At 42.7% G+C, this 26,980-nt stretch overlaps 2 protein-coding genes across 2 annotated transcripts; one reads left to right on the plus strand and one right to left on the minus strand.

The window, feature by feature from the left end:
* The first annotated feature begins 3,571 nt into the window (after positions 1 to 3,571).
* On the plus strand, positions 3,572 to 5,363 carry LOC112201401 (shikimate O-hydroxycinnamoyltransferase). Its single transcript, XM_024342277.2, has one exon. The coding sequence runs from the start codon at positions 3,807 to 3,809 to the stop codon at positions 5,172 to 5,174; it is 1,368 nt and encodes a 455-aa protein (XP_024198045.1). The 5' UTR covers positions 3,572 to 3,806; the 3' UTR covers positions 5,175 to 5,363.
* Positions 5,364 to 6,399: 1,036 nt separating this feature from the next.
* Positions 6,400 to 10,763, minus strand: LOC112201405 (cilia- and flagella-associated protein 157). The gene is made up of 15 exons (XM_024342280.2): positions 10,603 to 10,763; positions 10,406 to 10,490; positions 10,271 to 10,317; positions 10,072 to 10,161; positions 9,895 to 9,948; positions 9,746 to 9,823; positions 9,601 to 9,669; positions 9,369 to 9,524; positions 9,171 to 9,297; positions 8,366 to 8,403; positions 7,938 to 8,027; positions 7,669 to 7,773; positions 7,141 to 7,290; positions 6,793 to 6,902; positions 6,400 to 6,696 (listed from the first exon to the last, which is right to left on the minus strand). The coding sequence occupies exons 1-15, from the start codon at positions 10,636 to 10,638 to the stop codon at positions 6,621 to 6,623; spliced, it is 1,311 nt and encodes a 436-aa protein (XP_024198048.1). The 5' UTR covers positions 10,639 to 10,763; the 3' UTR covers positions 6,400 to 6,620.
* Positions 10,764 to 26,980: the final 16,217 nt, after the last annotated feature.

The following is a 26,980-nucleotide window of genomic DNA, read 5'->3' on the forward strand; positions in this document are numbered from 1 at the left end:
CGGTAGGAAGCAAATTTTGTGACTTTACCGTTATTTGGACTTCCGTTGTAGTAAGCTCTGAGGAGCAATTACGTTTTATTTTGTTGTTGACAATTTAATTCGTAAGCATTGTAAAATATAACTCTATGGAGCGAGTGTATATTAACTTTGAGGGTTCAGGGCATCAGTATGTACTTGGTTTAAAGGGAAAAAGATTCCAGGTATTCTGTATTGATGACTGAACGTTCACGCATATATAATTATGGGATTATATATATATCGGTTTTCATGTGTGTAAAATCAGGGGCGTGACAGTTACTCTGTGTCTCCTAGGGAAAAATCATAAGCTAGCTTCCTATTAGCCAAGCACGTAATTGTGGTACCAACAGAAGAGTCACTTCCCAGCAAACAAATAGAAACAACTCCTTACCCATAAGCCGCTTCACCCCGCTTGATAGCCAATCTTATTCCAGATAATTACCAAACTCGGATAGAAGTCGTGATACGAAACGATTGGTCCTGGACCATAATCGACCTGAAAGCCCAAGAAAGTCCACCTCTTAGGCTAGGCCCATCCTCATCACTAAATGATAAATGAGGGTGGCAAGGCGTCCTCCCGATTGGCCCACAATAAAGAGCCAATCAGCCCAAGTTTGAGCCCAGGTCCGAAGACCCAAGCCAAACCCAAGCAAAAAGAGCAACAGCCTCAATGCTCTGATGCCAATCTTCTTCCGCCTCAGACCGGCCCTCTAGTGGCCGTCCTTTCCACCAGAGCATCAGGCTCCAATCACCGCCTAGCAGAGACGAAACCGGCCTCCAAGCGACCTCACCAACGGCTAAATTCGACCCCAAAACTACCGCCGCAACAATAGAACCGTACCGCCGCAGCAGCAGAAGCTGTACCCGTAGCCCAAGCCTTACGACCTCGAGCCCAAAATCGTCGCTGCTAAACCTGCCTCATGCCCACTCCTCCATTGTGGCCCAGGCGAACACCAAGCCGCAATCTTGCCTCTCCTTACGTCCTATCCTGACAACGAGAGAACACTCCTCTGCTAGATCTGACAAAGAGGATCAAATCCGCTGTTGTCGACCTCTTTGCTCAAACCCTAGAGTTTGCTTGATACCTAATTCAATATATTAATGCTATTTGAAAAGAAAAATTATAGGAAAAAATTTAATTAAATGAAGAAAAATATTGGTCAAAGATTTTGTAGACACATCTCTTAAATTAATACATAATTAATAGATGATTTTTTTTTTTCATCAATAAATTAATTCATCAATGTAATTGATTCACCCCTAACATTTAAAAAGAAATATAAAATGGCAAAGTTGGTGTTGCAATAGTATGATGTGGCAAGATATAATGGAATTGAAAATAAAATTTGTATTTGCTTAAACGGCATGACACAGGATTTGAGGCCATAAATCTTAAGCCTCATTGAGGCCCTATATCATTGTCGATAACACTCGATTATTAGTTAATCAAGCTTGTAGAAACCGCCTCAAAATGCCTTTTCATTTGATATTAAGGGTAATTACGTATCACAATCAATATATATCACAAACAATTGATTGTGATTCAATCAATGCGAGTTCGTCCTCTTCCATAATTTTTCAGAGCTCAACCTGTTGGGTCTTTTCTCACGGACAACTTTTTTTTTTTTTTGGGAAATTCTCAACTTTTTCTTCATCTCCTAATTTCTATGCGATCTCGTTTTACATGAAGCCTTGGCAAAATGTGAACCAGTACATATCATGTAATTATAAGGGTTTTTTGCACCAACAGTGTCTGAAGACTTGGGTGACTGTCAATATGATACCCGAACTTTAAAAGTTATCAAAGTGATACCCAGACTCAATTTTTCGTATCAACGTCGTACCTGCGGTCATTTTCCGTCATGTTTTCGTCAATTTGACCACGTGCGACGCACGTGGCTCTGTAAGTGAGGTGAAAAAGACTTATTTGCCCTCAATTCTGTTCTTTCCGTTTTTCTTTTTCTTTTTTTGAGAATACTCAATGCGTTAACCATCAATTTTCCCTCTCTTATTCATCATCCTCTTCCTTGAAACAGATTAAATCCAAAACCGATTACCGATCAATGTTCTTCGCTGAGCACATTTTGATTTCATCTTCCATCAAATTCAACCTCCTACAATTTCCTTTCCCATTCAAATCCACCATCAGTCCCACCCAGCAATTCTTCATGTTCATCTTCTTAAACCCATCAAAATGCAAAAGAGAAGGGGAAAAAAAAAACTGAGAAATCCCAGCAATGTTCTTGAACTCATTCATGTTCATCATCTTAAACCCAGCAAACCGATTTGAGCTTTCGAGAGAATAGAGATTGGTGATGGGATTGAGCCTCAATTTGGAAGAAACCCATTCCAGCCATGACAATATGATACCCGGTGGCCACACACGGTGGCCGAACCTGCAAAAAATCCCAATTTCTCCAAATCTCAACCAAATTGAAATTCAAGTGCAGAAGCATGTAGAGCTCGACAAGTAGACCAATTTTGATATCTGAGTTGAAATCGAAGGTCGCCAAAAAAGGAAGAAAACCCACCGTGAAATCCCTACACCATCTCTCCTTCGATTCTCACTCATGCTTCGTTGTTGGGACAATCCGACACCACAAGGACGTCCACAACGTCAAGAGGAAGCTACGGCCACCGGTTGAAGGTCTCGAAATGGCCGGAATCTGGAAAGCTCGCCGAAAATCCATGAAGCTTCTCCCCTTCGATTCTCCTTCCTCACTTCGCGACTTGACAAACGAAGACCACCCGGTCAGTAGCCGCCTCACCATTCCCTAAAAGACCCGAAGCTGGCGTCATGGGTTCAAAAAAGATAACCTCTTTCCCCACCTCGCCGCAGTTCAACTTCGACTGGCCGGAACTCAGGTTCGTCCCTGGCCCAGTTCCGGTCTTCTCAGCCCTAGTTTTGGGCGTCCGAGACCAACCCGACCACCGCTGCAGCTCTCTCCCCAAATTTAGAGATCCCAATTTCTGAATTTCATAATGATCCACACTCGCAGTCAGCGAGTCGACAAAGAAAATGCAAAAAACCTCCCCCCCCCCCCCCGATTGGGATCTTTGATTAATAAACAAAGTAAAAAATAATTCAGTTTTTATTTTTAATTTTTAATTTATTCATTTAGGATTTAATAGAGGGGAAAAGACTTTTTTGCCCTCATTATGCGACTCATGTGTCTCGCATGTGGTCAAAATTAACGGCGCCGTGACGGAAGTTGACAGCAGGTACGACGTTGATACGAAAAATTGAGTCTGGGTATCACTTTGATAACTTTTAAAGTTCGGGTATCATATTGTCAGTCACCCAAGTCTTCAGACACTGTTGGTGCAAAAAACCCTAATTATAATTATATACGTACAATTATTGCAATCTTTGTTTGACATTATCGCTAAGCGCCATAAAACATATCATATCATCACCAGTAGATACCATTATATCCACTGAGTAGATACCATTATATCCACTGATTGCTAAGCGCCATAAATCATATCATATCAACACCAGTAGATACCATTATATCCACTGATTGTTATATCCACTGATTTGGCATCACTTAAACAATCCAACACCAATCAATTGTGAAGCAATGACGCTCGACATTGCTAAATTCCTCTTCCGAGCAGTCATCATCGTTTCAGTCATATTTTAATGGTTTTGGAAGGGTTGCAATCATTCCAGCCTTCTTCCTCAAATAATTTCACCCCTAAAACAAGAAGGTAGCAGGAGCTTGGCTATATAAATTAAAGCAGGAAGCCGAAGTCCAAGGCATCTAAATTTCAAAGAATCGAAGATGACAGTCAACGTTCGCATGAGAGAGTCAACGGTGGTGAGGCCAGCAGCGGAGACTCCTCGGCAGTCGTTGTGGCTCTCGAACATGGACTTGGTGCAGCGCACCACTCACACTCCCCTTGTTTATTTCTACAAGCCAAGCGACATCGCTGGTGCAGGCAAGGACAACAATTTCTTTGACATGCGTGTGTTAAAGGATGCGCTCAGCAAGGCCCTCGTGCCCTTTTATCCTTTGGCCGGCCGCCTACGGCAGAAAAAGGACGAGGGAGAGAATGGTCGTATCGAAATCGATTGCAATGCAGAGGGGGCCTTGTTTGCTGTGGCCGATAGCAGCTCTTGCATCGATGACTTTGGCGATTTTGCGCCCACACCCGAATTCGGGAGAGGGCTCATCCCCACCGTTGAATATTCTGGTGGAATATCTTCTTTTCCTTTGTTGCTGGTTCAGATCACATACTTGAAATGCGGTGGAGTGGCCCTTGGTCTTGGTGTGGACCATCATGTATCAGATGGGATATCTACTTTCCACTTCATAAATACATGGTCTGATATGGCTCGTGGTCTTGAGGTTGCAATTCGGCCAAGCATGGACAGGACGATACTTCGTGCCCGAGACCCACCTCGGCCTTTACCCGACCACATTCACCACATTGCATACCCTCCTCGGAATAAGCATGAGAGCACTGCAGCAACAACGGTTACAAATTTCAGATTTACAAGGGAGCATATCAACGTTTTGAAAGCTATGTCAACCATGACCATAGCGGATGACGATGATATGAACACTTTACCAGTCAAGTTTACCACATTTGAGGTGTTTGCAGGTCATGTATGGAGATGTGCCTGCAAGGCACGTGAACTAGCTGATGATCAAGAAACCAACTTATACTTTGCTGTAAACGGAAGGAACAGATTGCAACCCCCACTCCCACCTGGTTACTTTGGTAATGTGATTTTCAGAGCCGTAGCAACAGCCTTAGCGGGGGATCTCATATCAAAACCATTATCGTATGCCGCAAGCTGCATTCATAATGCTGTGGTGCGTATGGACGATGATTATGTTCGATCGGAACTCGACTATCTTGAACTTCAGCAGCGTCATCAGGATCTGTCAAGCCTTGCTCATGGGACTCATGTTAGGTGCCCTAATCTTGGGATAACTAGCTGGTTTACGATGTCCATCTATGATGCTGATTTTGGGTGGGGGCGTCCAAGTGTCATGGGACCTGCTGGAATTCCAAGTGAAGGCAAGGGCTACATGCAACCTAGTGCAACTGATGATGGGAGTTTGTCACTGTCCGTTAGTCTGCAATCTCAGCATATGATATCATTTTCCAAGAATGTCTTGCTTAACCACTCTCTGATGTAAATTCAATGGTGAAAATATTTAGATTGAGTTGTTTTATTTTTCTTTGTTAGATTTACATCCAATGGCGATTGAGCATGATTTTCATGGCTAGTTACTAATTGGGCGAACACCACTAAATATTTTATACTGTGAGAATAATGAGTTGTGAAAGAAGATAGTTGGATGGTTATAGGAGTAGGTAAACAAGTTGGCTGTAATTTTAAAAGTGCTACTGTAAGAGTCGAGTAAAAGTGTTCTTATTGCTTGATCAGTTGATATCAAACGCCTGAGGCTTGCTCACCTAAATGACATTTTTAAATGGACCGAGGAATAAGTGAATCCGACAGCTAAAAAGAAATGCATAAATTTAAGTTATTATAAATTTCACCTTTTAAATTGAATACATGTAATTAAAATGTATTTGACCCTTAGTCCCTTAAAACTATATCTTAAGTGAGCAAGAAACACGTGTCTAGTTCTAATTGGAAAGAACATTTCTTTTGGCTCCCGCCGGACACAATTTGACATGCAGCGATACCTAATTGGCACCAAAAACTTGGTGTTGTAGTCGCGTCTAGGAGCGGCCCTTTTTAAAGCCAAAAATGGACAAACCATATCGAGCTGAACTCAATTGGATAAAATTTAACCAAAACCAAACTAACGGTTGCGGTGCTGTTCTCGATTAATTCTTTAATACAGACAAAAACTAAATTAAAGCTGAACAGCTAGAATATAATTAACTGAAACTTTCATATCTATTAAAGGTGATAAATCCTATTAGTTGTTCATTTCTGTGTAAGGCTCTCAGACAGTAGATCATCGTGCCCGACTCTAATTATAGTATTATACTTTAGTTATTATCTATGTTTGCTTTCCTACTGCCATCTTTAATGTCTTAGTTGCAACTTAAAATTAATTGTAGCTTTAATCATACAGCTCATGAGCTAAAAGTCAAGTTCTCGGCTCAAAGAAAGGAAGGGAAAAAAAAAAAACAAAAACCCTACATGCCATATGCATGTAAATAATTCACCTATATATAAATAAAAGAACACGGGTGACTGATTGGCTGAAGAACCAATCAGTATAAGATACCGAGAGCAAGCCTATAAATAAGATTTCAGTCCTCAATTGAAATAGTCCCATCAGATCTAATTGTTATCCTAGTCACGGAATGCAGATACAAGGTACCAATTAATCTCTTAGAACTATGTATAAGAGATTACAATAATGTATACGAGACTTTTCATTTCTCCTCCAACAAAAATGTAAAAGAGATCTTTCATTTCTCACTATATTTCTGTAACAATCAGTCTACATAAAGCTATTCAGAGAAGATCTCGATACCTTGTTTTGGCTAGTGAACATTTTGGTACATGAAGGATGCCGAGCACAATTACGAAAATTAAAGAATAAAAATGTGCTAATTCCACCAACTTTCTGTAAACGGGTAGTGCAAGAGTTTTGTATTTACCGCACTGTAACAGGGCCATCTTGTTTCATCTTAATGAGACTGCTTTCTATGTTTCGCAACACCGGTTTATAACTGCCATACATTAGATGAAATTTATCTTATTACCACAGCGTTGCATGGAATTTATAAAAACAAGGTGAACAGAGAGATGGAGAAGAGAAAAATTACAGGCGTGCAAGCCCATTGTATGCTTGAGTGGTTTGTTGGAGTCTTGCTGAGAGCTGTAAGACCTCAGCTGATAATGCCTCTGCTTTGCTCTGTTCTTTTGCAAGTTGATCCTACAAAGAAAATGCAACCCCGATGATACACCTTATCAGCAATATCAGCCTAAGAAATAACAAAGTGAAAAACTAATTGGATTATCATTTTCCTAGATAACTCATGATTATTCTACAACAAGTCATTATACTGCACTTGCTGTTTCTCTACCTCTTAACAACCCAACATCCATATGGAATAGAAAGTTCAAGAGAACTCCATTGATGATCAAATGTGACACTAAACCAACATACTAACCTTGATAGAGAGAACTTCAGGTGTATATTCAGCTAAACCAGTCTTGTTAGAGCCATTATGATGGGAGTCAAGCAACCCCTTGGCCTGGTCAGTTCTTAACTTATCTAAGATTCCTCGGAGCTCTTCATTTTGCTTAAGACAGTCTTTCACCTGCAAGTTTAGATTAGGGGCAATAAGCAAAACAAAATAGATGAGCACGTATATAAAACTGATTTCTACTCCCGGAACAGAAGACTCTGCATTTATCATTAATTATTCCAAATCAACACGCTGTTTCATACTGCAAGCTCAGATTAGATGGACTCACTACTATTCCAGCAAAAGTGTCAGCTTAAACAATATCACCTATTTTCATGCACAACTGACCATTTTTTTCAACCTAGTTAATGGGAAACTAAACCGCCGAATAATACTACAAAAAATAAAAGTAAAATAATTAATTGATAGATGCACTGATAGGCAATAGTAGAGTTCCTTGAACATAAGCTATATTCTGTCAATTCTCATCAATTAAGCCACCAAAAGTACCTGATTCTCCCAGTGCAGAGCTATACTCATAGCCTCCTGAAGAGAACTAGATAAATTAGAGTTTTCCTCAAAAAGCCTTTCTATCTCCGAAGATTGGGAATCAATCTGCCACCATTTACAAAAAGTGAGTTTGCTGTGAAACAGCATATATACAAAAGAAAGAAAGAAAAATGCCATTGGAGTCTATAGAAAAATAAATTGCCAGTAGAAAATAAATACACAAAAAAAAAAAAAAAAAAGCCAATAGAAAAATAAGTTGCCAAGACTACCTCCATTAAAAGCTTTTGTCTACTGCTTTCCAATTTCTCAATCACTACAGCCATGTCATGCATCTGCTTCTCGAGTATCTCCTTGTCTTCCTGGCCATGAATCCATTAAGTAAATCATAAATCAAAACATAATTTTATAGGACCAACAAAACCGAGAGAAGGTACAGTTAATCAATCAGTATACTATGTTCATAGTAAACATGCTTTTTATTATGGTCATAGCAAGTGGACTACCTTTATGACCATGCTGAGAAACCCACTCAAAAGTTCTGTGCATTAACCAATTCACATTTTGATCAATTGTGACTGAGATTACACGCCACTGAGTTCTAACCTCTATGTATTCCATCCTATTTTTTCCTTCCCCCATTCATAGATAAAGATAGTACAAAATTTCCGTCAAGATGAACATCAGGCAAATAACTTACTACTGAAAATCCCTTGCTGGCCACTTTGTCTGACACTTCTGCAATAAAAGAACCAGGGGGTAACAACATAGAAACAACAATCAGAAGCTCTACCACTTTTGTAAAAGACTATTTTAGAAGAGGTTAATCATACTAAAAGGCCACACAACAAAATCGACAGAACCATAAAAGGGATCTAGGCTATTGTAACACAGCCAAAGGCGATGAATAATAATACTTCACAGAACTAAAAAGCCAAAAGAGGTGCAACTCCAAGTACTCAACGGTCAAGGGATCTAAGTTCATAAAACTTATATTAGATAGAGAGGAAGGTATGAATGTATCACCAGATGTACAAACAAATTACAGCAATAAAAACAATAACAATGCCAGCTCTCTAAAATTCTACCCTCTCCCAAGATAAATGAAGTCGCCAATTTGTTCAACTTTTCTTGATCAAAGGTCTTTTAAGTTTAACTATTTTAAGCATCTTTCACATATCAGAGGCTGGAAGCCCAGATTTGAAAGAGGCATCATGAAGGCCCTATTTACTGTACCTTTGTTATCTGCAGTAAAAGATTATCTGGAAATTTTTATGGAGTTGTAATGATGTATTTTGGTAAGACTTAAAACGGATGAGCCTTATGTATATCCTCTACTGCCTCGTCATAATTACTAAATAAATCTTCTCTAGTAAATTTGAAATAGAAAAGGTAAGCGGCATGAACCAAAAAGATAAAATAAAAAACCCACATCCAGGGCAATGGATATAGCTCAAAACATCTAAAAGCCACTCCTAGTTGAGAATTGTAATATGCTATGGTACCTGAAGACTTTCTAGACAAAGCTGCAAGTTTTTCTTCCAATTCTTGCTTCTCAGATGTAAGGATGGATGCTCGAGCCTGCTCCTCTGCTAATTGCTGTCGTTCTTGCTGTCTAAACATTGACTCTCGCTACAAAATTTTCACTGAGGTTAGACACCCACAGAAACTACAAAAGGCCATCAAACAAATAGAATTGTTACCTGTAACTCAGACTTTATGTTAGCCAACTCAATTTCTAATGTTTTTATCTGATCAGGTGGATTAGCAATTGAGTTTAGTGCACCAAGTGAGCCACTCATTGTTTGTTGCTGTATCATATAGAGTTCAGCTCTCAGGGATGCTGCATCTTCCTCGGCCTGTTGCCAAAGAAGTTGTTAGAAAAGATAGTTATTAGCTGTTCCAAGGGAACTGGGAGAGAAACAAATTGCATACTCGATACTGTTCTTCTTCTGCATCCTTTAGACGTTTCTTGAGCATACGCAGCTGGGCAGAGAGATCCTCCTACGCTAAGAAACCAAACTGTGAGTGACTATACATAATGAAAAGTGAGACAAAGCAACATATGGACGGTCATTACCCGTGCAACAACTGCTGCATCTTTCTCCATTGCGACATCCTTGAGAGCTTTCCTCAAAGACGGTACAGTATTTTGCTCCTAAATTACAGCAAACAAAGTAAACCGGGGCACCCTTAAAAGGTGAGGATGTTAAAAGGTGATAAATTTACCAGATCATTCAAACGTTTCTGCAGCACATTACTCCCGGCTTCCTTTGTTTCAAGCTAAAACATCAAGACGATAATATAATTAGGCAACCAAACTGACCATTGCCCACAACCAAACCCTCCTAAAGTGAAAACTTGTGGAAAAGAAACAAACAAGCACAACAAACACAAGAGTCCTACCATGGAAGCCAAATTTTTGTTTTGTTCTTCCAGTTCTGCATTCTTCCTATCCAAGTCTCTTATCTGAGAAACTAAAGTACTAACATCGCTCTGCACAATCCATTAATAAATTTATAAGAATTTGAACTGAAAGATCACAAATTGTTAATGAAAATCATATAAACTTCAAAAAAAAAAAAAAAAGGTTCTTTTCTCCTACCTCAGAGAGTCGATTTGCGCTCTCCGATTTTCTCATTCCTCCATTATCTGTGCACAGAAAAATATGAGCAATAATAGAAGGCAAAATTCAATTACAAAGTTAACAGAGAAGTTGAAGAAAATATAAATGACGGACCGATAGGTGGGATCTGGCTGAGATCGGGCCCCGAAGAAGTTTTGTTCAATCTTTCTGCAGCTCGCTTTTGACGAATTTCTTCCAACTGCAAAATTGAACCGAATGCAAATAAGGAAGAGAGGATATTCGGAATCCATATATCAAAAGTTTAATAACGAATAGAGAATCGAAAAAGTTGACGGCGAAGAGGTCGGTACCGTTCGGCGGCCTAGAGATGCGTGCCGGGAATCCATTGCAGAGCGAAGGCGAGGTTAAGGAGGATGCTTCAGCCTCTGCACGCGGCGTTTCTGGCTTTCTGTTTTGGTTTGTTTCAATTCCAGACTACGCGGCCCAAATGAATAAACGGCTTTTTTGATGAAGGGACTCCCAGCCCAAACACATTTCTCTTTTTCAAATAATTCTCATCTTTATTATCCCAAAAAAAAAAAAATAATAAAAAAAGGATAATTATCAGATTGGAAAATCAATAATCATCTATCAAATTATATCAAATAGCTTTAATGAAAATTTGACAAACCTTCTATTGTATTTGTTTATCATCAAATTCAAGGTTATCAAGTATAGAATGAGAAGAGATGATATATTTAAAGAAAATAACATTAGTTTTCTGGTGTAATGACTCTTATCTGGGGGATGAAAATAGCTTCACCTTAAAAAAAAATTATTACAAAGAATTTTGAAGGCATAGGACAAGAGACGTAAATCACAATTAATCTTAGCTTAAATAAACACTTATAAGCCTAATAAATCATATTCTAGAATAGGAACGACATCAGCAAAAGGAGAACTAAAGAATCTGCAGCTAGGCTCATAACCATGATTCAATATTTGCTAACAAGCCAGCCATTGAATTATACTATCTGTAAACATGGGTAAGGGACACATTCCAATCCCCACTCAAAATCTCCTGACAGTTTGCCACAAGACTATAAAGATGACGAAAAATGATCAATCTGAAAGAGAACCAACTTGACAGCAGCAAGTGAATCCATTTCTATTTCCAACAATCAACTACCATTTCGCCAAGCCATTTCCATTCCTTTCAGAAGTCCCCAAAGTTCAACTTCAACAACTTGACAAATGCCCAACTTGACAGAAAACTCATTCATCCATTCACCCTTATAATTTCGAAAGGCTTCTCCAACACATATAATCCCAGTATTTTTCGACCACAACTTTTGTATATCACACCTCACCTTGACGATATCAAATTCATGGTTGAAATGACGTAATTTGATTTTGGTTTCACATTACTCCATATGCTAAATATATGCTTTCTAAATATATGATTGACGAAAAAATATGTAGTATTTTGAGCCCAGTGATCAATGTCTTGCAGGATAGTCGAAAAGCCCAAGATGTATTTTCCAAATGCTTGTTTCACCAATAGATATCGAACCTCTATCGACTTTCTGGGATAGTAATGGTGACTCCATTTGATGGAGAAGAACTAACATCACCAAAAGTAGTCTCCATTGAATATGCAAGTTCTTTGAAGAGGGGAATTGGTGTTGCTTCATTGACCAACAAGTGAACTATGGAAGACATTGCTGGTGGATCAGCTGGAGCTTCTTGAACACACAAAAACGCAACATGGATACACCTTAAAGCTTCATGAGACAAACATGTTTCTCTCATTGATGCATTAATTACCTCCACCCCTTTACCTTCTTTCCATAATTTCCAAGCTTAAGAATCAATACATATGTATATAAACCCATCAAGTTTTCTTACTTAAAATGGAAGCTAATAAGTTATAGGCAATGCTAAAACTAATTAATAGCTTCTTTGCTGCTTACAGATTCTAATTAAAAATTTCATTTCTTTTTGTTTTTAAGGCACACGTGAATAAATTAAAACTTCTAATTCCAGTGTCAAACAATAACTAGAATTTCACTTACCCAACCAGCAAGAGTTGGTGAATGTTCAACATGATGGAAAGCACCATTCTTTTTTCCACTTACAATCTCCAACAACTGAACACATCCAATTTCTCAGAGAAATGGTCATAACATGCATACTCAGGAAACATGTAATCGCTACATGAATCAGTGGTAGAGAAATGAGAAATATTAGTGATTTCATGATATATAAATGATTGAAATCATGTGCGACAAATACATACTACATTCCAACAACCCTGTTGGTGTTTGCTTCGGTTTGATTCATGTCGAAAATCTTTGCCATTCTAAGGTCAGAAATTTTGGGATTCATTTCTGCATCTAACAAAGCATTACTAGCTTTTAGATCCCTATGAATGATTTTCAATCTGGAGTGCTTGTGGATATAAAGTACCCCTTAAGCAATACCCTCTATGATTTGAAAACGTTTACTCCAATCCAATCTTGTGTTTTCAGATGGAGTTGATTGGACAAACAATAAAGAATGACTAACAATCATAACTAAACCACTGCAAGTGACCTAGTAGTTCTTGCCTAGCTGGGTGTGCTCTCCAACCTATGTTCGAACCCCGAAGCTGTCAAAGTGGCCAGACACTGTGCTGCAATACACAGTTGGAGCATTTCACATGCGCTGAAGGGGTTTATCTTGGGTCTAAGAAGTCTTTGGGTTCCCCTTAACAAAGTAAAAAAAAAAACAATCATAACTAAATCACCAATATCATCAAAAATTGATCTTCAGTATAAGCACGTACCAAAAACAAATTTGTCCAAACTTCGATTGGGCATGTACTCATAGATCAATATCAATTCCTCCTCTTCAATATAGCAACCCAAGAGCCTAACAAGATTTGTAAGTTGAAGCTTGGCTATAAGTTTTAACTCATTCGTGAACTCCTTATATCCTTGCCCGAACTTCTTTGATAGTATGGCTACTTCTTGATTTTTGGGCAAAATCCCCTATTAAAGAAAGCAGATATGTGACAAAGATAACCAATCTGAGGGAAATTGCTAAAGTAAAAGATGTTATCAAACTTATGAAGAGTCAGTGGCACCTTATAAACATGATCAAATCCTCCCTCTCCAAGTTTATTAGCTTGAGAGAAATTGCTTGTAGTAGCTAATATACTCCTTAAACTAAAGATTGGTAGTTCTGTTTCATTCTGTGCACCTCCAGCAATAACATTCCTTATAATCTCTCTATACTCCCTGTGTATATCAATGTTACTTTCAGAACTTAGAAGCATTGTAAGTTTGGAGCTAGAATAGATGAGAGTGAGAGCAATACCTTGGCTTCCGAAAGAGAGGAATTCTTCCTTCATTTTTTTGCCACAGAAAAATTTAAAATTTACAATCTAAGAATGCCAAATGAGGGAATTGGTTCTAGGAACTATGAAAACTTCACTTCAATTAATTTTCATCATTTTTTCCCTCATCTAAACACACTCTTAAGTTATTTGTTTGGGTCAATGTGTCTTTGTGGTCTTGAATAAAATAAAAAAATTGTACATTTATGGTCTTCACCGAAATATACTATATTATATTTTACCTCCTTGACTTTTATACCCTAAATCACTTGTGTCCCTGCACTTTTAATTTCATCATGGGTGCCCCTATACTTACCAATTCAATCAATCTTATCCAATTCTTAACTTTTTGTTCACTATTGTGCAATATATTTCGAAATTCTCGTCACTTACAATATAATTTGGCATTCCACGTTTGTAAATCATCATCCTACAAGAGAGTCTGATAGAGCCATGTTTTTAATTTATGAAATAATTGACAGAATAACTAATAAAAGGACAAGATTGATTTGACTGGAGAGCACAAGGGTACATGTGATGAAATTAGACGTATAGGGGCACAACTGATTTAATGTGTAAAGGCGAGAGAAGTAAAATAAAATTAATCCAATTATTTAATTGCAGAAAAAAGCATACATCTCTGCCTTGCCGACATTGGTTGATCAAGAATGAAGTTGTTTGCCTCAAAATCGTCTCGGCCGAAATGAGAGCCGAGGGACTTGTGGTTGAATCGTCCTTCTAAAATTGCGCGGGCGTGCCAACTCGCGGCCGAATGGCCAAGCGAGGTTTCTGATTTGAATGGTGCGTGATCTGACTTCTTTCAAATGATTGTAGGCCGAGGAAGGAACCCTCTCGGCCTTTAGGTTCTGATGCCTCTGTTGAAAGGACTTCGGCTAGGCGTCAATCCTGACCGGGATCTTCTATCACACTCACTTCTTGAGTAAACTCAAAAGTTCAGGTGACAAGCGAGGGATCTATTAGGTGAAGATACTCGCAAATCACGGTAAAGACGAAGGTGAATTGGATTCGGTTGTCAAAACGTTGTGAGATGATATGTGTGTGAACAGCGAATCGCATCAATCCAATCCGGACTAGCCGAAAGAGATCAATGGATGATAATTCTATGTTACGAACTACTCCTAAGTGCGACAAGTAAAGTGCATATAAAATAAAGAACAAGAAAGTAAAATGCTTGAATGTAAAGTACTGAATTGAAGCTAAGAAACTAGGAATAAAAACAAGTTATGAAAGTTGGATCGAAGGTAAAGTACCTATGAAATAGCAAGAGAAAAGTTTGTGAATAAAAGTTGTATATTGATTTGTTTGTGTGGTGCAGGACCTTTTACAATGAGTTAAAATGTGCTATATATACAAGTCAAAAAACCCTAGCTAACTTGTCCTCCAAGATGTGGAATTGAAGTAGGATTCTCCTTCCTTCTAGGATTGATTCGTCTCATAAAATCCTGACTTGGCTGATATCTGAAATCTTCACAATCGAAATCTATAATTGATTCGAACTCCTTCCTTGCGAGGATTCCTCAGTCGATATTGTTGCCTAAACTTGGCCGAACACTTTTAATTCTCATTTCGGCCCACATGCGTAACCACCCTTTTGAACTCGGACTAAATCAAACATATGGCTGCATGATCCAACTCACTGATTTTTGGGTCGTCCGTTCCTAAAACCTCAAATCAAGCTGGGTGACCGACTGACACTTTTCCCTCGGTTGTATGACTTCACTTTTCCCTCGGTCGTCCGTTCCTAAAACCTCAAATCAAGCTGGGTGACCGACCGACACTTTTCCCTTGGTTGTATGACTTCACGAACTATTTATCTTGAATGGGTGCCAACTCAGTCCCATTTCTTCTCAACATGGTCGTACACGAGAGTAGCTAAATTCAGGTCCAAACATTGCCCCCCTAGTCTCTTAAGCATTGGCTCTCAAGCCAAGTGGTTATGAGACTTGAATAAAAATGGAATATCTCAAAAATACCTTGTCGTGATAGTTCAATTTGGTTGTGCAACTTGAATCACAAAACTCGGCTTTGACATGCAAAACTTGAAAAACTTGGCCGATACACCCCAAGTTTGAAAGAACGGTCATATTATCTTGGGGAAGAAAAACAACCCGACCGAGACTTACTGCTCGGTCAAGGCTAGTACTCGGCCAAGGCCTACTACTCGGTCGAGACAGCCTCTTCGGTCGAGACTGCTTACTCGGTCAAGGCTTTCTACTCGGCCAAGGCTTTCTACACTGCCATTTCCTATGATATTTCCAAAACTCGGCCGAGATGTCTTGAGTGAAATTCAGTCAAACATTTTTTTTTTTTCACTGATAACCTCGGTCAGGTGGTACACAACTTGTGAGCTTGGTCGTAAGGACCAACACTGAACCCTTGGCTGTGGCATTTAAAATGGGCCGAGATATTCCTATGCAAGGCCTTTCTTTGAAAAGAACACGAAATGCCTAGATCCGAAACCAAAAATTTCTCTCTCAAAAATTCGTCCACCCTTTCGCAGTCTAGATTCTTTGAAACTTTTGTGGAGATTCATGACTTGTTCCGATTCGGGTACCCAACCCAAGAGTTGAGCATGATGCCGGCAAACTGTGGAGGATTCAACTGGGACTGCAGAGGATCGATCTGACACCGGCGAGTTTCGAGGAGGGTCACTGGTCTGAATCTGGGGTCGGCGGGCTGCAGAGTGGGTTGTTGCGGCCTGGGTACCACATAGGCGAGCTGCAAGGCGGGTCATGGTGGAAGAGGGAGTCTGGATCAGCTTCAAATTATTCACAATTCCCCCTAGTCTCATGATCATCGGCCCTCAAGCCGAGTGGTTATGAGATTCAAATCAAAGTGATCAAGCATTCCAGTCCATTATCTGGCGCCAGTTATGTGACCGATGAATATCTTTAAAAAAAAAAAAAAAATACCTTGGTCGAGTGGCCGAAGATTTGGCCATGCTACTTTGCTAACTCGCCAGACACAAACAATTGGCCGAGCCTAAAAATGAAAAAATTGGCCATGTCAGCTTACTGAAAAAGCCTGATCGAGGTGTCCATTTGCTTTGGCCGAGGCTTTAGGCTTGGTTGAGTCCACATCTTTGGGTCAAGATTGGCCGAGTTTAGGTCGTCTTTAACTTTGGTTGAGCCATTGTTTTCGGCCGGGGTTGTTTCTAGGCTTGGCTGTGTTGGCCCACAAATCAACTTGGTGGAGTAACAACCAAACTGTTAAACCTTGGTCATATGTAGAATGCCTGGCTAATTATTCTCCCTTCTTGACAGAGATGGCAGTATTGATCAGTCTTTGCCTCCTTATGAGAGTTCCATGGTTGAGATTGACATGGATGTAAGCCTCCCACATTCCCTTCCTTGGATTTCATTGCTTGCTTGGCTGAGATTGTTGACTCTTTCTTTTTACAGGATTCGCCGATTTGGGTGGGACTCATCTTCCTAATACCTCGGGCATCGGCCAACAACTTACAGTCTCAACCAACTGTTCCAAGGAAACTGACGATATCAATGTGCTCGGCCAAGAAGTACTGCTTAACCATCACCCACTTGTATGTGTATATTTCATTCCGCCTTGGTGTTTATTGTTTTCAATACTCTAGAGGAAGCAACTTAAAGCTTTATGTTTGCGCAGGTTAGAGAATTTCGCTGTAGTACGACCCTGGAGTTGGCTCTTCTCAACCAAACTAAAGCAAATCCCCCTATGTTCGGAACGCTCACTTCTCTTCCTATTGAAGGGATGTCCACAAGTGAGCAAGCTACAGTTTGCAATCCATCATCAGCCGAGCTTGTGGTGAGTGCCTTAACAACTTCAAATTTTGTTTACCTTCAGCCGAATTATATTAATCTCATGTCTTCACCTTTTTAAGACTGTACATCGGGCGATCTCGGTTTAGAGCTACTTCAATTTCTAGATGCTTTAGGCCGAAAAGCATTTCTCTCAGGTAGAGGCTTATGAGGTTCATGCTCGTTCGGCTGTTGTAAGTTTTAGCCTCTTTCCTTGCCTAGAAGCCCGAAAGGAGTTTGAAGCCGGTGAGAAATGAGAAGTGAGGATGATGAAATCCGCAAGCACACAAATTTTGACTAGATTCGTAAACTGAAGACTTCTTTGGTTGTGGGGAAGCATAAGGTGAATGTTCTGAAGGTGAAGATGGATGATCTAAAGGGGTAATTAGCCGTAGCTGAAGAACAAATTGAAACTATCTCAAACTCCATCCAAAATATGACCTCACCATGCGTATTTCTATTGTGTCCTCAGCCAAGTCTTGTGACAATAAGAGAGACTTCTTGAAGCGGAAAGTTAATCGCGGCATGCAAGGCTTGGAAAATGATAGAGAAGCCATTGAGTTTTGATATTTTACTCAGCCGTTTGGCTCATTTGTAGTGTCTAACTATATTTATGTGTATGGTCTTGGTTGACTCGGCCGTTAATTTTGTAAAGTGACTTAGCCGCTCTCTTTATACATCTCGGCCAACTATTTTATTGTCTAACTCGGCTCATTTCTGTATTTTGGCCGACCCAACTCTTTTCTATCTCAGTCAACCAATCCTCTTACTTAAATTCGGCCGACACTTCTTGTTTACCTTGGCCGACCCACCTCTTAGTTAAAACTCGGCCAACTCTTCTTATTTACCTTAGCCAACCCATTTTTTGATCACCTTGGTCGACATTTCTCTTTTTACTTTGGTTTACCAAATTCTTGGTCGACTCGGTCGAGATTTCTTTTTACTTCGGTCAACAAAATTCTTGGCGGACTTGACCGACTTCTCAAGTACTTCGGCCAACCAAACTCTTGGATAACTTGGCCGACATTATTATTCCAACCAAATTCTTAGTAGCCTCGACTGACTTCTAAAGTACCTCAGCCAACCTAACTCTTGATTAAAACTCGGCCAACACTTCTTGTCTACCTTGGCCGACCCAACTTTTGGTTAAAATTCGGCCGGTACTTCTTATTTTTCCTCAGCCAACCCAACTCTTGGCCGCCTCGGCTGAGATTTATTTTGACTTCGACCAACCGAATTCTTGCTCGACTCGGCTGACCATACTTTTTCGTTTCGGCCAACTAAATTATTGGTCGAACTTGGCCGATATTTCATTTTACTTATCTTGGCCGACCCAACTCTTGGTCACCTCGGCCGAGATTTTTTTATTTTATTTTAATATTTACCAAAACGAAAGCAAGAAAACAAAATGTAAAAATTCTTGTGGCTGTTATGGAGGTGGCCAACGATGTTTTAGTTCAAACTCATAAGTTTCTTTGTTTTCGGCATTTGGTTCAAGCTTCTGGAGTCCATGAAGCATCATGCTTAAAACCCTTGTAGTATGTTCTTGATTTTTGGCCACTATGTAGGCCAACGTTTCAACCTTCGGACATGTTTCTGAATCACAAGCTTCAGCTTTTACCTCAAATTTTGCTGATTGTGATTTCTCTTGATCAGCTTTGTCTCCAACAATCATGTCAAAATGTTCAATTACTTCAACCAATTGATCTCCGTACTCAACCACATGATTGTCTACTTCTTCGAACGCACTTGAGTGACCAATTTTGGGCTCAATCTTCAATTCAGCCAGCCGCGGAGCTTCTGGGCCGACTTTATCTTCTACAACCGAACTAAAAATTTTCTCGTCGTGTTGGATGAATGGGTGAGGTGGATGAGATACCATTGAAATCATATATGCATTTTGTCGTGCTTGATAATCTTCCTCGGCCTTTCTCCTTCTCTCCATGGACTCTTCCTCATACTTTCTCCAATCCTCGTTCAGTTTCTCTTTACTCTTTTGAAAGTATTCATCCAACTCTTCTTGGCTCTTTCGAGAGTTTTCATATAAGCTTTCTGTACTCTTTTTTATGGATTCAATGATTTTCCAACAATTTTGTTGGTGATTCGAAACAAATTTTGGACGTGGGTTGACCAAATATCCGGTCTTTTGATCAGTCCATGTTCCATCCATGTATTGGCCATGAGTTGTTAGTGTTTGTAAACTCCATTCGGCATGACTATTCAAATCAACAAAACTATTGTACATCGCATAGCTGTATCCACCATTGGCATCATATATTAAATTAGAGCCGTTTGCATTCGGCTCAAAGAAACTCATTTGTAAATATGCTAATACATTTCTGTCTCACTGGGCGTGCCAAAAGATGTTTGCCTCAAAATCGTCTCGGCCGAAATGAGAGCCGAGGGACTTATGGTTGAATCGTCCTTCTGAAATTGCGCGGGCGTGCCAACTCGCGGCCGAATGGCCAAGCGAGGTTTCTGATTTGAATGGTGCGTGATCTGACTTCTTTCAAATGATTGTAGGCCGAGGAAGGGACCCTCTCGGCCTTTAGGTTCTGATGCCTCTGTTGAAAGGACTTCGGCTAGGCGTCAATCCTGACCGGGATCTTCTATCACACTCACTTCTTGAGTAAACTCAAAAGTTCGGGTGACAAGCGAGGGATCTATTGGGTGAAGATACTCACAAATCACGGTAAAGACGAAGGTGAATTGGATTCGGTTGTCAAAACGTTGTGAGATGATATGTGTGTGAACAGCGAATCACATCAATCCAATCCGGACTAGCCGAAAGAGATCAATGGATGATAATTCTATGTTACGAACTACTCCTAAGTGCGACTAGTAAAGTGCATATAAAATAAAGAACAAGAAAGTAAAATGCTTGAATGTAAAGTACTGAATTGAAGCTAAGAAACTAGGAATAAAAACAAGTTATGAAAGTTGGATCGAAGGTAAAGTACCTATGAAATAGCAAGAGAAAAGTTTGTGAATAAAAGTTGTATATTGATTTGTTTGTGTGGTGCAGGACCTTTTACAATGAGTTAAAATGTGCTATATATACAAGTCAAAAAACCCTAGCTAACTTGTCCTCCAAGATGTGGAATTGAAGTAGGATTCTCCTTCCTTCTAGGATTGATTCGTCTCATAAAATCCTGACTTGGCTGATATCTGAAATCTTCACAATCGAAATCTATAATTGATTCGAACTCCTTCCTTGCGAGGATTCCTCAGTCGATATTGTTGCCTAAACTTGGCCGAACACTTTTAATTCTCATTTCGGCCCACATGCGTAACCACCCTTTTGAACTCGGACTAAATCAAACATATGGCTGCATGATCCAACTCACTGATTTTTGGGTCGTCCGTTCCTAAAACCTCAATTCAAGCTGGGTGACAGACTGACACTTTTCCCTCGGTTGTATGACTTCACTTTTCCCTCGGTCGTCCGTTCCTAAAACCTCAAATCAAGCTGGGTGACCGACCGACACTTTTCCCTTGGTTGTATGACTTCACGAACTATTTATCTTGAATGGGTGCCAACTCAGTCCCATTTCTTCTCAACATGGTCGTACACGAGAGTAGCTAAATTCAGGTCCAAACAGAAGTGAAGAGGCTCATTCTACCACATCAATGCAGACAATGACACATCAATTCATATTCAGCTTAATATGTACAAATCAATTGTGAGGAGGCTCATCCCACCACATCAATGCAGACAATGACACATCAGTTTATATTCAGCTTAATATGTACAAATCAATTGTAGTAAATTGTCACACACAAAAATTGAGCCATAATAACATAATGGAAGGATGGGGCATTTTCTTGGCTAGTGCCTTGCCCCTTTTTTTTTCTTTTACTGAAAGAAGATTGAAAGAGAGAAGCAACCTCGTTAACGCACAATTGAATTAATTATAGAAAAAGAGAAAGAAAAAAATGAGGGGAACCAAACCCAAACCTCTCTCGAAACAACAAACAGTATAACAAAAAATTAGCAAAAAGGAAAGGAAACTGAGAAAGATCTAAAAGATCACCATTACAATATTATACTATAATCTAAAGCCGAATGTCCTTGACTGTTCATCCCTGTTCATTCAACTGTTCATAAAAGTGAGAAATGACGATATTGCCCTCGGTTTTCTCTAAATGACCATGCTGCCATTTCCCCACAATTATACTATAATCAAAATCCCTAATTTTTGTGTCTTCGGGAAGACTCTATCAAGATCTGTTAATGTCTAAAAGTCTAGCGGTAGCAGGACTTTAGCTAACGTTGATCCGATGGGCGGATCGATACTTGTGTTGTTGTGGTTCCCGTTACCTGTCAAGTGAAATACAAAGGGGCGTCAGAGGGAGACCGCGCTGGGCGGTCTTCAGCTCTCCGATGCCTAAGTTAGTCGATGTATTTATGTTGACAAAGTAACCGTAAGCAAGTATTAAAATGCGTAATAAATGAGGAGAGAGGAGAGGACCTTTTATAGGTGAGGAAGAGGATGATTTTCTCCTTGTTTTCGATGTGGGACTGATGTGCTTCAGTTCCCAGTTTCAGTAGCTTCTGATGCTAACTTGACACGGCGCGTGGCGGCGCGTCTGCGGTGCTTTGGGGTTGCTCCGGGGCTCAGGCGGTAACCTGGCTAGCTGTCTTTACGCCAGTCACTTATATGGTGGGCGTTGGTACCCCTGGCGGTACAATGAGCGTGGCTCATTATAGCTAATTATGCTTGCAAATGCACATGTATGTACAAGTCCCCCAAATCCCCAGTCAAGGAGGGCAATCTTGGTTGGGGAGTTGATCGGCGGTTTGAATCGTTTCTCCCGCTAGACTTTGCAGAAGCATAATTAGCGTCAGTGCGTCGTCAACCATGGATTTACTGAGCAAACGCTTTGTGCCCTTTCGGGTGGGCCCCTGCTAGGCCCCCCAGGGAGTCCCCCACTCCCCGGCTAAGATGGACCTCCGGATGGTCGCTATTATTGTTTGTTGAGGGGGAGCTGCATGGAGCAGCGCTGCACGGAGCAGAGGGTGTTGGGTTGCGAGCCCAATCTTAGCACCCAAGTGACGGGGGTCAACGTACCTGATCAGGGATGTCGTAGACTGTTGACTAGTCCCCGTGTCCCGTAGGGACATTCTGACCGTAACTCCGCGTGGCGGCGTTGTCAGAGAGGCGTGGCCTCGGGATCCGCCGCTGGCGGAAGTCCCCCTGCTAGATGTAGCAGGAAGCAGCGTCAAGTAGACGTGCTTGGTGGTATTTTATTGAGCGGTATTGCGCTGAATAAAGTACGCAGCTTGTCAGATGAGAAAGGGGGTCCGCTAGCGGTGTGCTGTGTAGCGGAGGACGCCCCGTTTACCGAATGACGAAGGAAGTTCCGGTGGAGACTTCGATGGTGACAAGAAAAGTTCCGCTGGCGGGGTGTCGCTCAGTGGACTGTCACCTGAGACGACAAGTGAGAAAATCCTCTGGCGGGGTTTCGCTCAGCGGAGACTCCGTCACTTGGAGAATGGCAAGTGAAGGTCCGCTGGCGGGGTTTCGCTCAGCGGAGACTCCGTCACTTGGAGAATGGCAAGTGAAGGTCCGCTGGCGGGGTTTCGCTCAGCGGAGACTCCGTCACTTGGAGAATGGCAAGTGAAGGTCCGCTGGCGGGGATTCGCTCAGCGGAGACTCCGTCACTTGGAGAATGGCAAGTGAAGGTCCGCTGGCGGGGATTCGCTCAGCGGAGACTCCGTCACTTGGAGAATGGCAAGTGAAGGTCCGCTGGCGGGGTTTCGCTCAGCGGAGACTCCACTTGGAGAATGGCAAGTGAAGGTCCGCTGGCGGGGATTCGCTCAGCGGAGACTCCGTCACTTGGAGAATGGCAAGTGAAGGTCCGCTGGCGGGTTTTCGCTCAGCGGAGACTCCGTCACTTGGGGTTTCTTCTCAAGTGGTGACTTCCCTTGGAAGCTGAAGAAGACGACGGTTGACACGTGGCCAACTCCTAGAGGGTTAGCGTGTGGAGGTTTGTCTGCTAAGCCTAGCCGTCTTCTCGTCATTAATGTGAGTAATGATGGATTTCGTAACCGAGGCGACGCCTCGGCTAATCCAGGGAGTTAGTGAAGACGTGGGACACGTGTACGGTTGCTACGTGATGTCGTTTTGTAGCGGACGGCTCAGGATTACTTGATGTTGACATAAAAAGGGGGGAACTGAGCGAGTTTCGACACTTCTGGAAAACCTTCAAATCTGAGTTGCCTCCTTCGAGCCTTGTTCGTCTGCTAATTGTGAAGGAGATTCCCGGGTTTGCGTGGAGTAGTCGGACTGGAGAGGACGAAATCTGTCAGTGAAGACGAGCTGCACTCCAAAGTCTTCGACGTGAGGTTGGTATTTCGGATCCTTTTCCTGTTTCATTGAATCTGCAATGGTGGTTTCTGGGTTTTGGTATTTCTGTTAATGGTATGATATTGCTTCTGTGTTATTCTCGGAGGGTGTAGGGAGAGATTTGAGGGAGGTTACGGTGTTTGACAGAAAGTTGGGGTTTTGGGCTTTGCTAGACGGTCCAATCTGGGTTGAGTGTGTGGTTGTTTTTGTTTTGGTATTTTTGTGGGTAATTATTCTTGACATCTTTGGCTATATCTGATGTGAGAGTAGGTTAGATCTGTATTTGTGCTGACTGATGTGGGTTTTAGGGTTTGGGATGGTCAACGTCATAGAGATTTCGAGCAGTGAGGATTCCGGGTCTGACGTGTCGTTCAGCGTGGCGGATATGACTTTTATTGACTCGTTGCGTCCGTCTGCCCATGCAGGAACCTCACTGCCAGAACCGCTTGAAGTTGAGCCACTTCAGACCATCCCCTGGGAAGTAGCTATGGATCGTGGTTCGCGTCCAGAGAGCTCTAGGGCGGGTGAGGTTGCTGGGCGCGACGAGCGTTTGGCGAGCAATAGTGCTGCTAGCGGCTCCGCTGGCGAAGGGGAAGTGCCGGGCCAAAATGTCGAGTCGGCGTGGTACCTCTCAGACGGCACCGCCGTCGACGAGGCAGGTGGGCGGATGGATGCCGCCGCTGTTAATCGGATGAAGCGGACGTTCCGGTTGCCGGGCTCGGTGAAGCTGCGCCCGCTGACAGTGGATGAGAAGGCCTCGATGCTCTCAGCGGGATGTGCTGCCGTGCACGAGGCTATATTCCGCCAAGGAGTGACATTCCCGCTGGTGCCCAATCTCCAAATTCTTATGTGCGAGTTTGGCCTTGCCTTTGGTCAGATCTGTCCCAACATGTGGCGGTTGATGTTGGCGATGAACTCCTTGTGGCCCTTGTCGGGGTGCGAGGGGCCTACCGTGGCGGAAGTGCTTCATTTCTACGAGCTAGTGTATGTGAAGCACCGAGGTTGCAGAGGGTGTGTGAACCTGAGCCGCCGCCAGGGAGCGCCCAAGTTGATTGAGAATCTAAGGGACTCAATGTCCTACTGGCGGGGGACCTTCTGCGTCGCCACAGATGGCTGGGAATACCACACCAGGTCGAATGTGGAGGGGCCGACGTTTAAGACTAAGTCGGAATTCCAGCCCATCCGAGGTTGGCAACTGGTTTCCGCTAAAAATAACTGGCGGGTTCAAACTTTTGCAAACCTGCGCTTTTTGTTAATGACTATTGTGTTTGTGCAGCGGGACTGAGGTACATTTTGACTCGCGAAGAGGAGTGTCGCGTGGCGAGGATCCGTGGCTGCTGGCGGAACCGCAATTTGCTTGACTTCCGTCTTCTGACCGGTTGGGAATTGTTGGTCGACCTGCGGCTAACTCGTTCTATTGGTGAGAACATTTCCGCCACACCTCTTTTTTTGTAAGTGATCTGGACTGACGAGTGTTTGTGTTTTTCTTTGCAGAAACCCCGCCCGGTAACAAATCTAGTCGCGACGCTTTCGAAAAAGCAATGGATCGTGCCGAGATAGAAAATTTTCTGGAGGCTATGTATGCCGAGGGGCTGGCGGCCCAGCAGACGGTGGTGAACCCGGAGACGCTGGTGCTGAGCCAGTCCGAGGTTGCGGTGGAGCTGCCGATGCCGCACCACTCCCATCTGGGTGAGGATGGTCTGCCGGTAGTACAGGCGGATACTCAAGCGGGCGGCGGGGATAGGGGGATTGTTGCTACCGGGCCGCGGGAGCGGATGCCTACCACCCGGCGCGGTCCTCAAAAGAAGACGGTGCAGCCGACGGAGACTGCCACCGAGTCCAGGGGTGAGCCGCCGGTGCGGGTGACGAGGACCGCTGCTGGGACACAAAGGGCGCTGGAGAAAAAACGCCGGCAGCCTGACTCCCCCGTTGAGGAAGAGGAAGAAGGGGTGGTGATCGGAGTCCGCCAACAAAAGAAGGCCCGGCAAGCTGCGTCGAAGGTTGCAGTGGCGGAGGGAGAGGCGGCAGCCGCCAGTGATCTGGACTCCTTCGCCGAGTATGCGCCATTCATGACAGAAGGGGAGCGGGCGTTCCTTTTCCATTTGTGCGAGCGGCTGGGGTTCGGGGGTCTGGCGGGCCTATCGCGCCCGACGGCAATTGACCAATCGCCCTTCAGCTCGGCGTTTGGTCAAATATCTGCGGGATTACATGGTATGTTCGAGGCGGCGTCTAAGCAGCCCCGGATTGAGGAAGAGCTCAGGGGAGAAATCGGAGGTCTCTAGAGGGAGTTGGCGGAGGCCAAGGAGAGACTGGCGGAGGTCGAGCGGGGACTGGTCAAGGCTGAGTGTGATTATGCGGACGCTCATGGCAAGCTTAATGCGGCTATCCGGCGGGATCTGGAGAGGAATGAGCGCGTCTCCAAGTTGGAGCAGGAGATCGCGCTGCTGCAGGAGCGGATAGCCGCTAAAGATAAGAAGCTCATTATTGTGCAGCGAGAGTCTGCCGCCAGACTGGATGAGGTGCAGCGGCTGGACGGGGAGGTTAACCGCCTGAAAAATGAACAGCGTTCCTCTGCGGCCGCCGCCGTTGAAGCGTTCAAGCTGTCGGCGGAGTATAAAAAGACATTGACCGAAGCGGCGAAGTCTGGGGCCCGGGCCAATATAGACATGTTGACGCGGAAGGGCGCCATTGACTTTGCAAAGGCGTCACAGCCCGACGTGCCGGTGGTCGAGAGTGTCCCGCCGGAGACAGAAGTCGTGCCTGACCCTGCGGCGGGTACTCATTCAGGCAGCGGGGAAAGTGGCTCCCTTCCGCCGGAAAGGTCCCGGCAGACTCCCCAGCAGACCCCGTCGGAGGTGTCACGTGCCGGATTTCTGGAGGCACACACTCGAGCGGACGATACTATAGAGACTCCCAGTCCGACAGCTCGAGGGTCCGATCAGGCGAGCCGATCGGTCGTGCCGCCGCCTGTTGAAGCCGCAGAAGCTGAAGACAACCGCTGAAGCTAGCTGAGACTTCATAGTTTTTTTTTTTTTTTTGACACTTTGTAATAATGAACTACTTTGGGTGGGGAGTCCCAGCCCTGAAATGAAATTTCAGAGTTTGACGTTTGTCATGATGTGCTTGTACCGCTAGAGTTTTGACGTAGAGATTTTTCTTTTGCCAAGAAATGAAACATTAAAGGAATTAAAATTGGTCCAAGTGCACCACGTAGCGGACGTGG

The sequence above is a fragment of the Rosa chinensis genome, chromosome 5, assembly GCF_002994745.2.
Source record: "Rosa chinensis cultivar Old Blush chromosome 5, RchiOBHm-V2, whole genome shotgun sequence".
Taxonomy (NCBI): Eukaryota; Viridiplantae; Streptophyta; class Magnoliopsida; order Rosales; family Rosaceae; genus Rosa; species Rosa chinensis.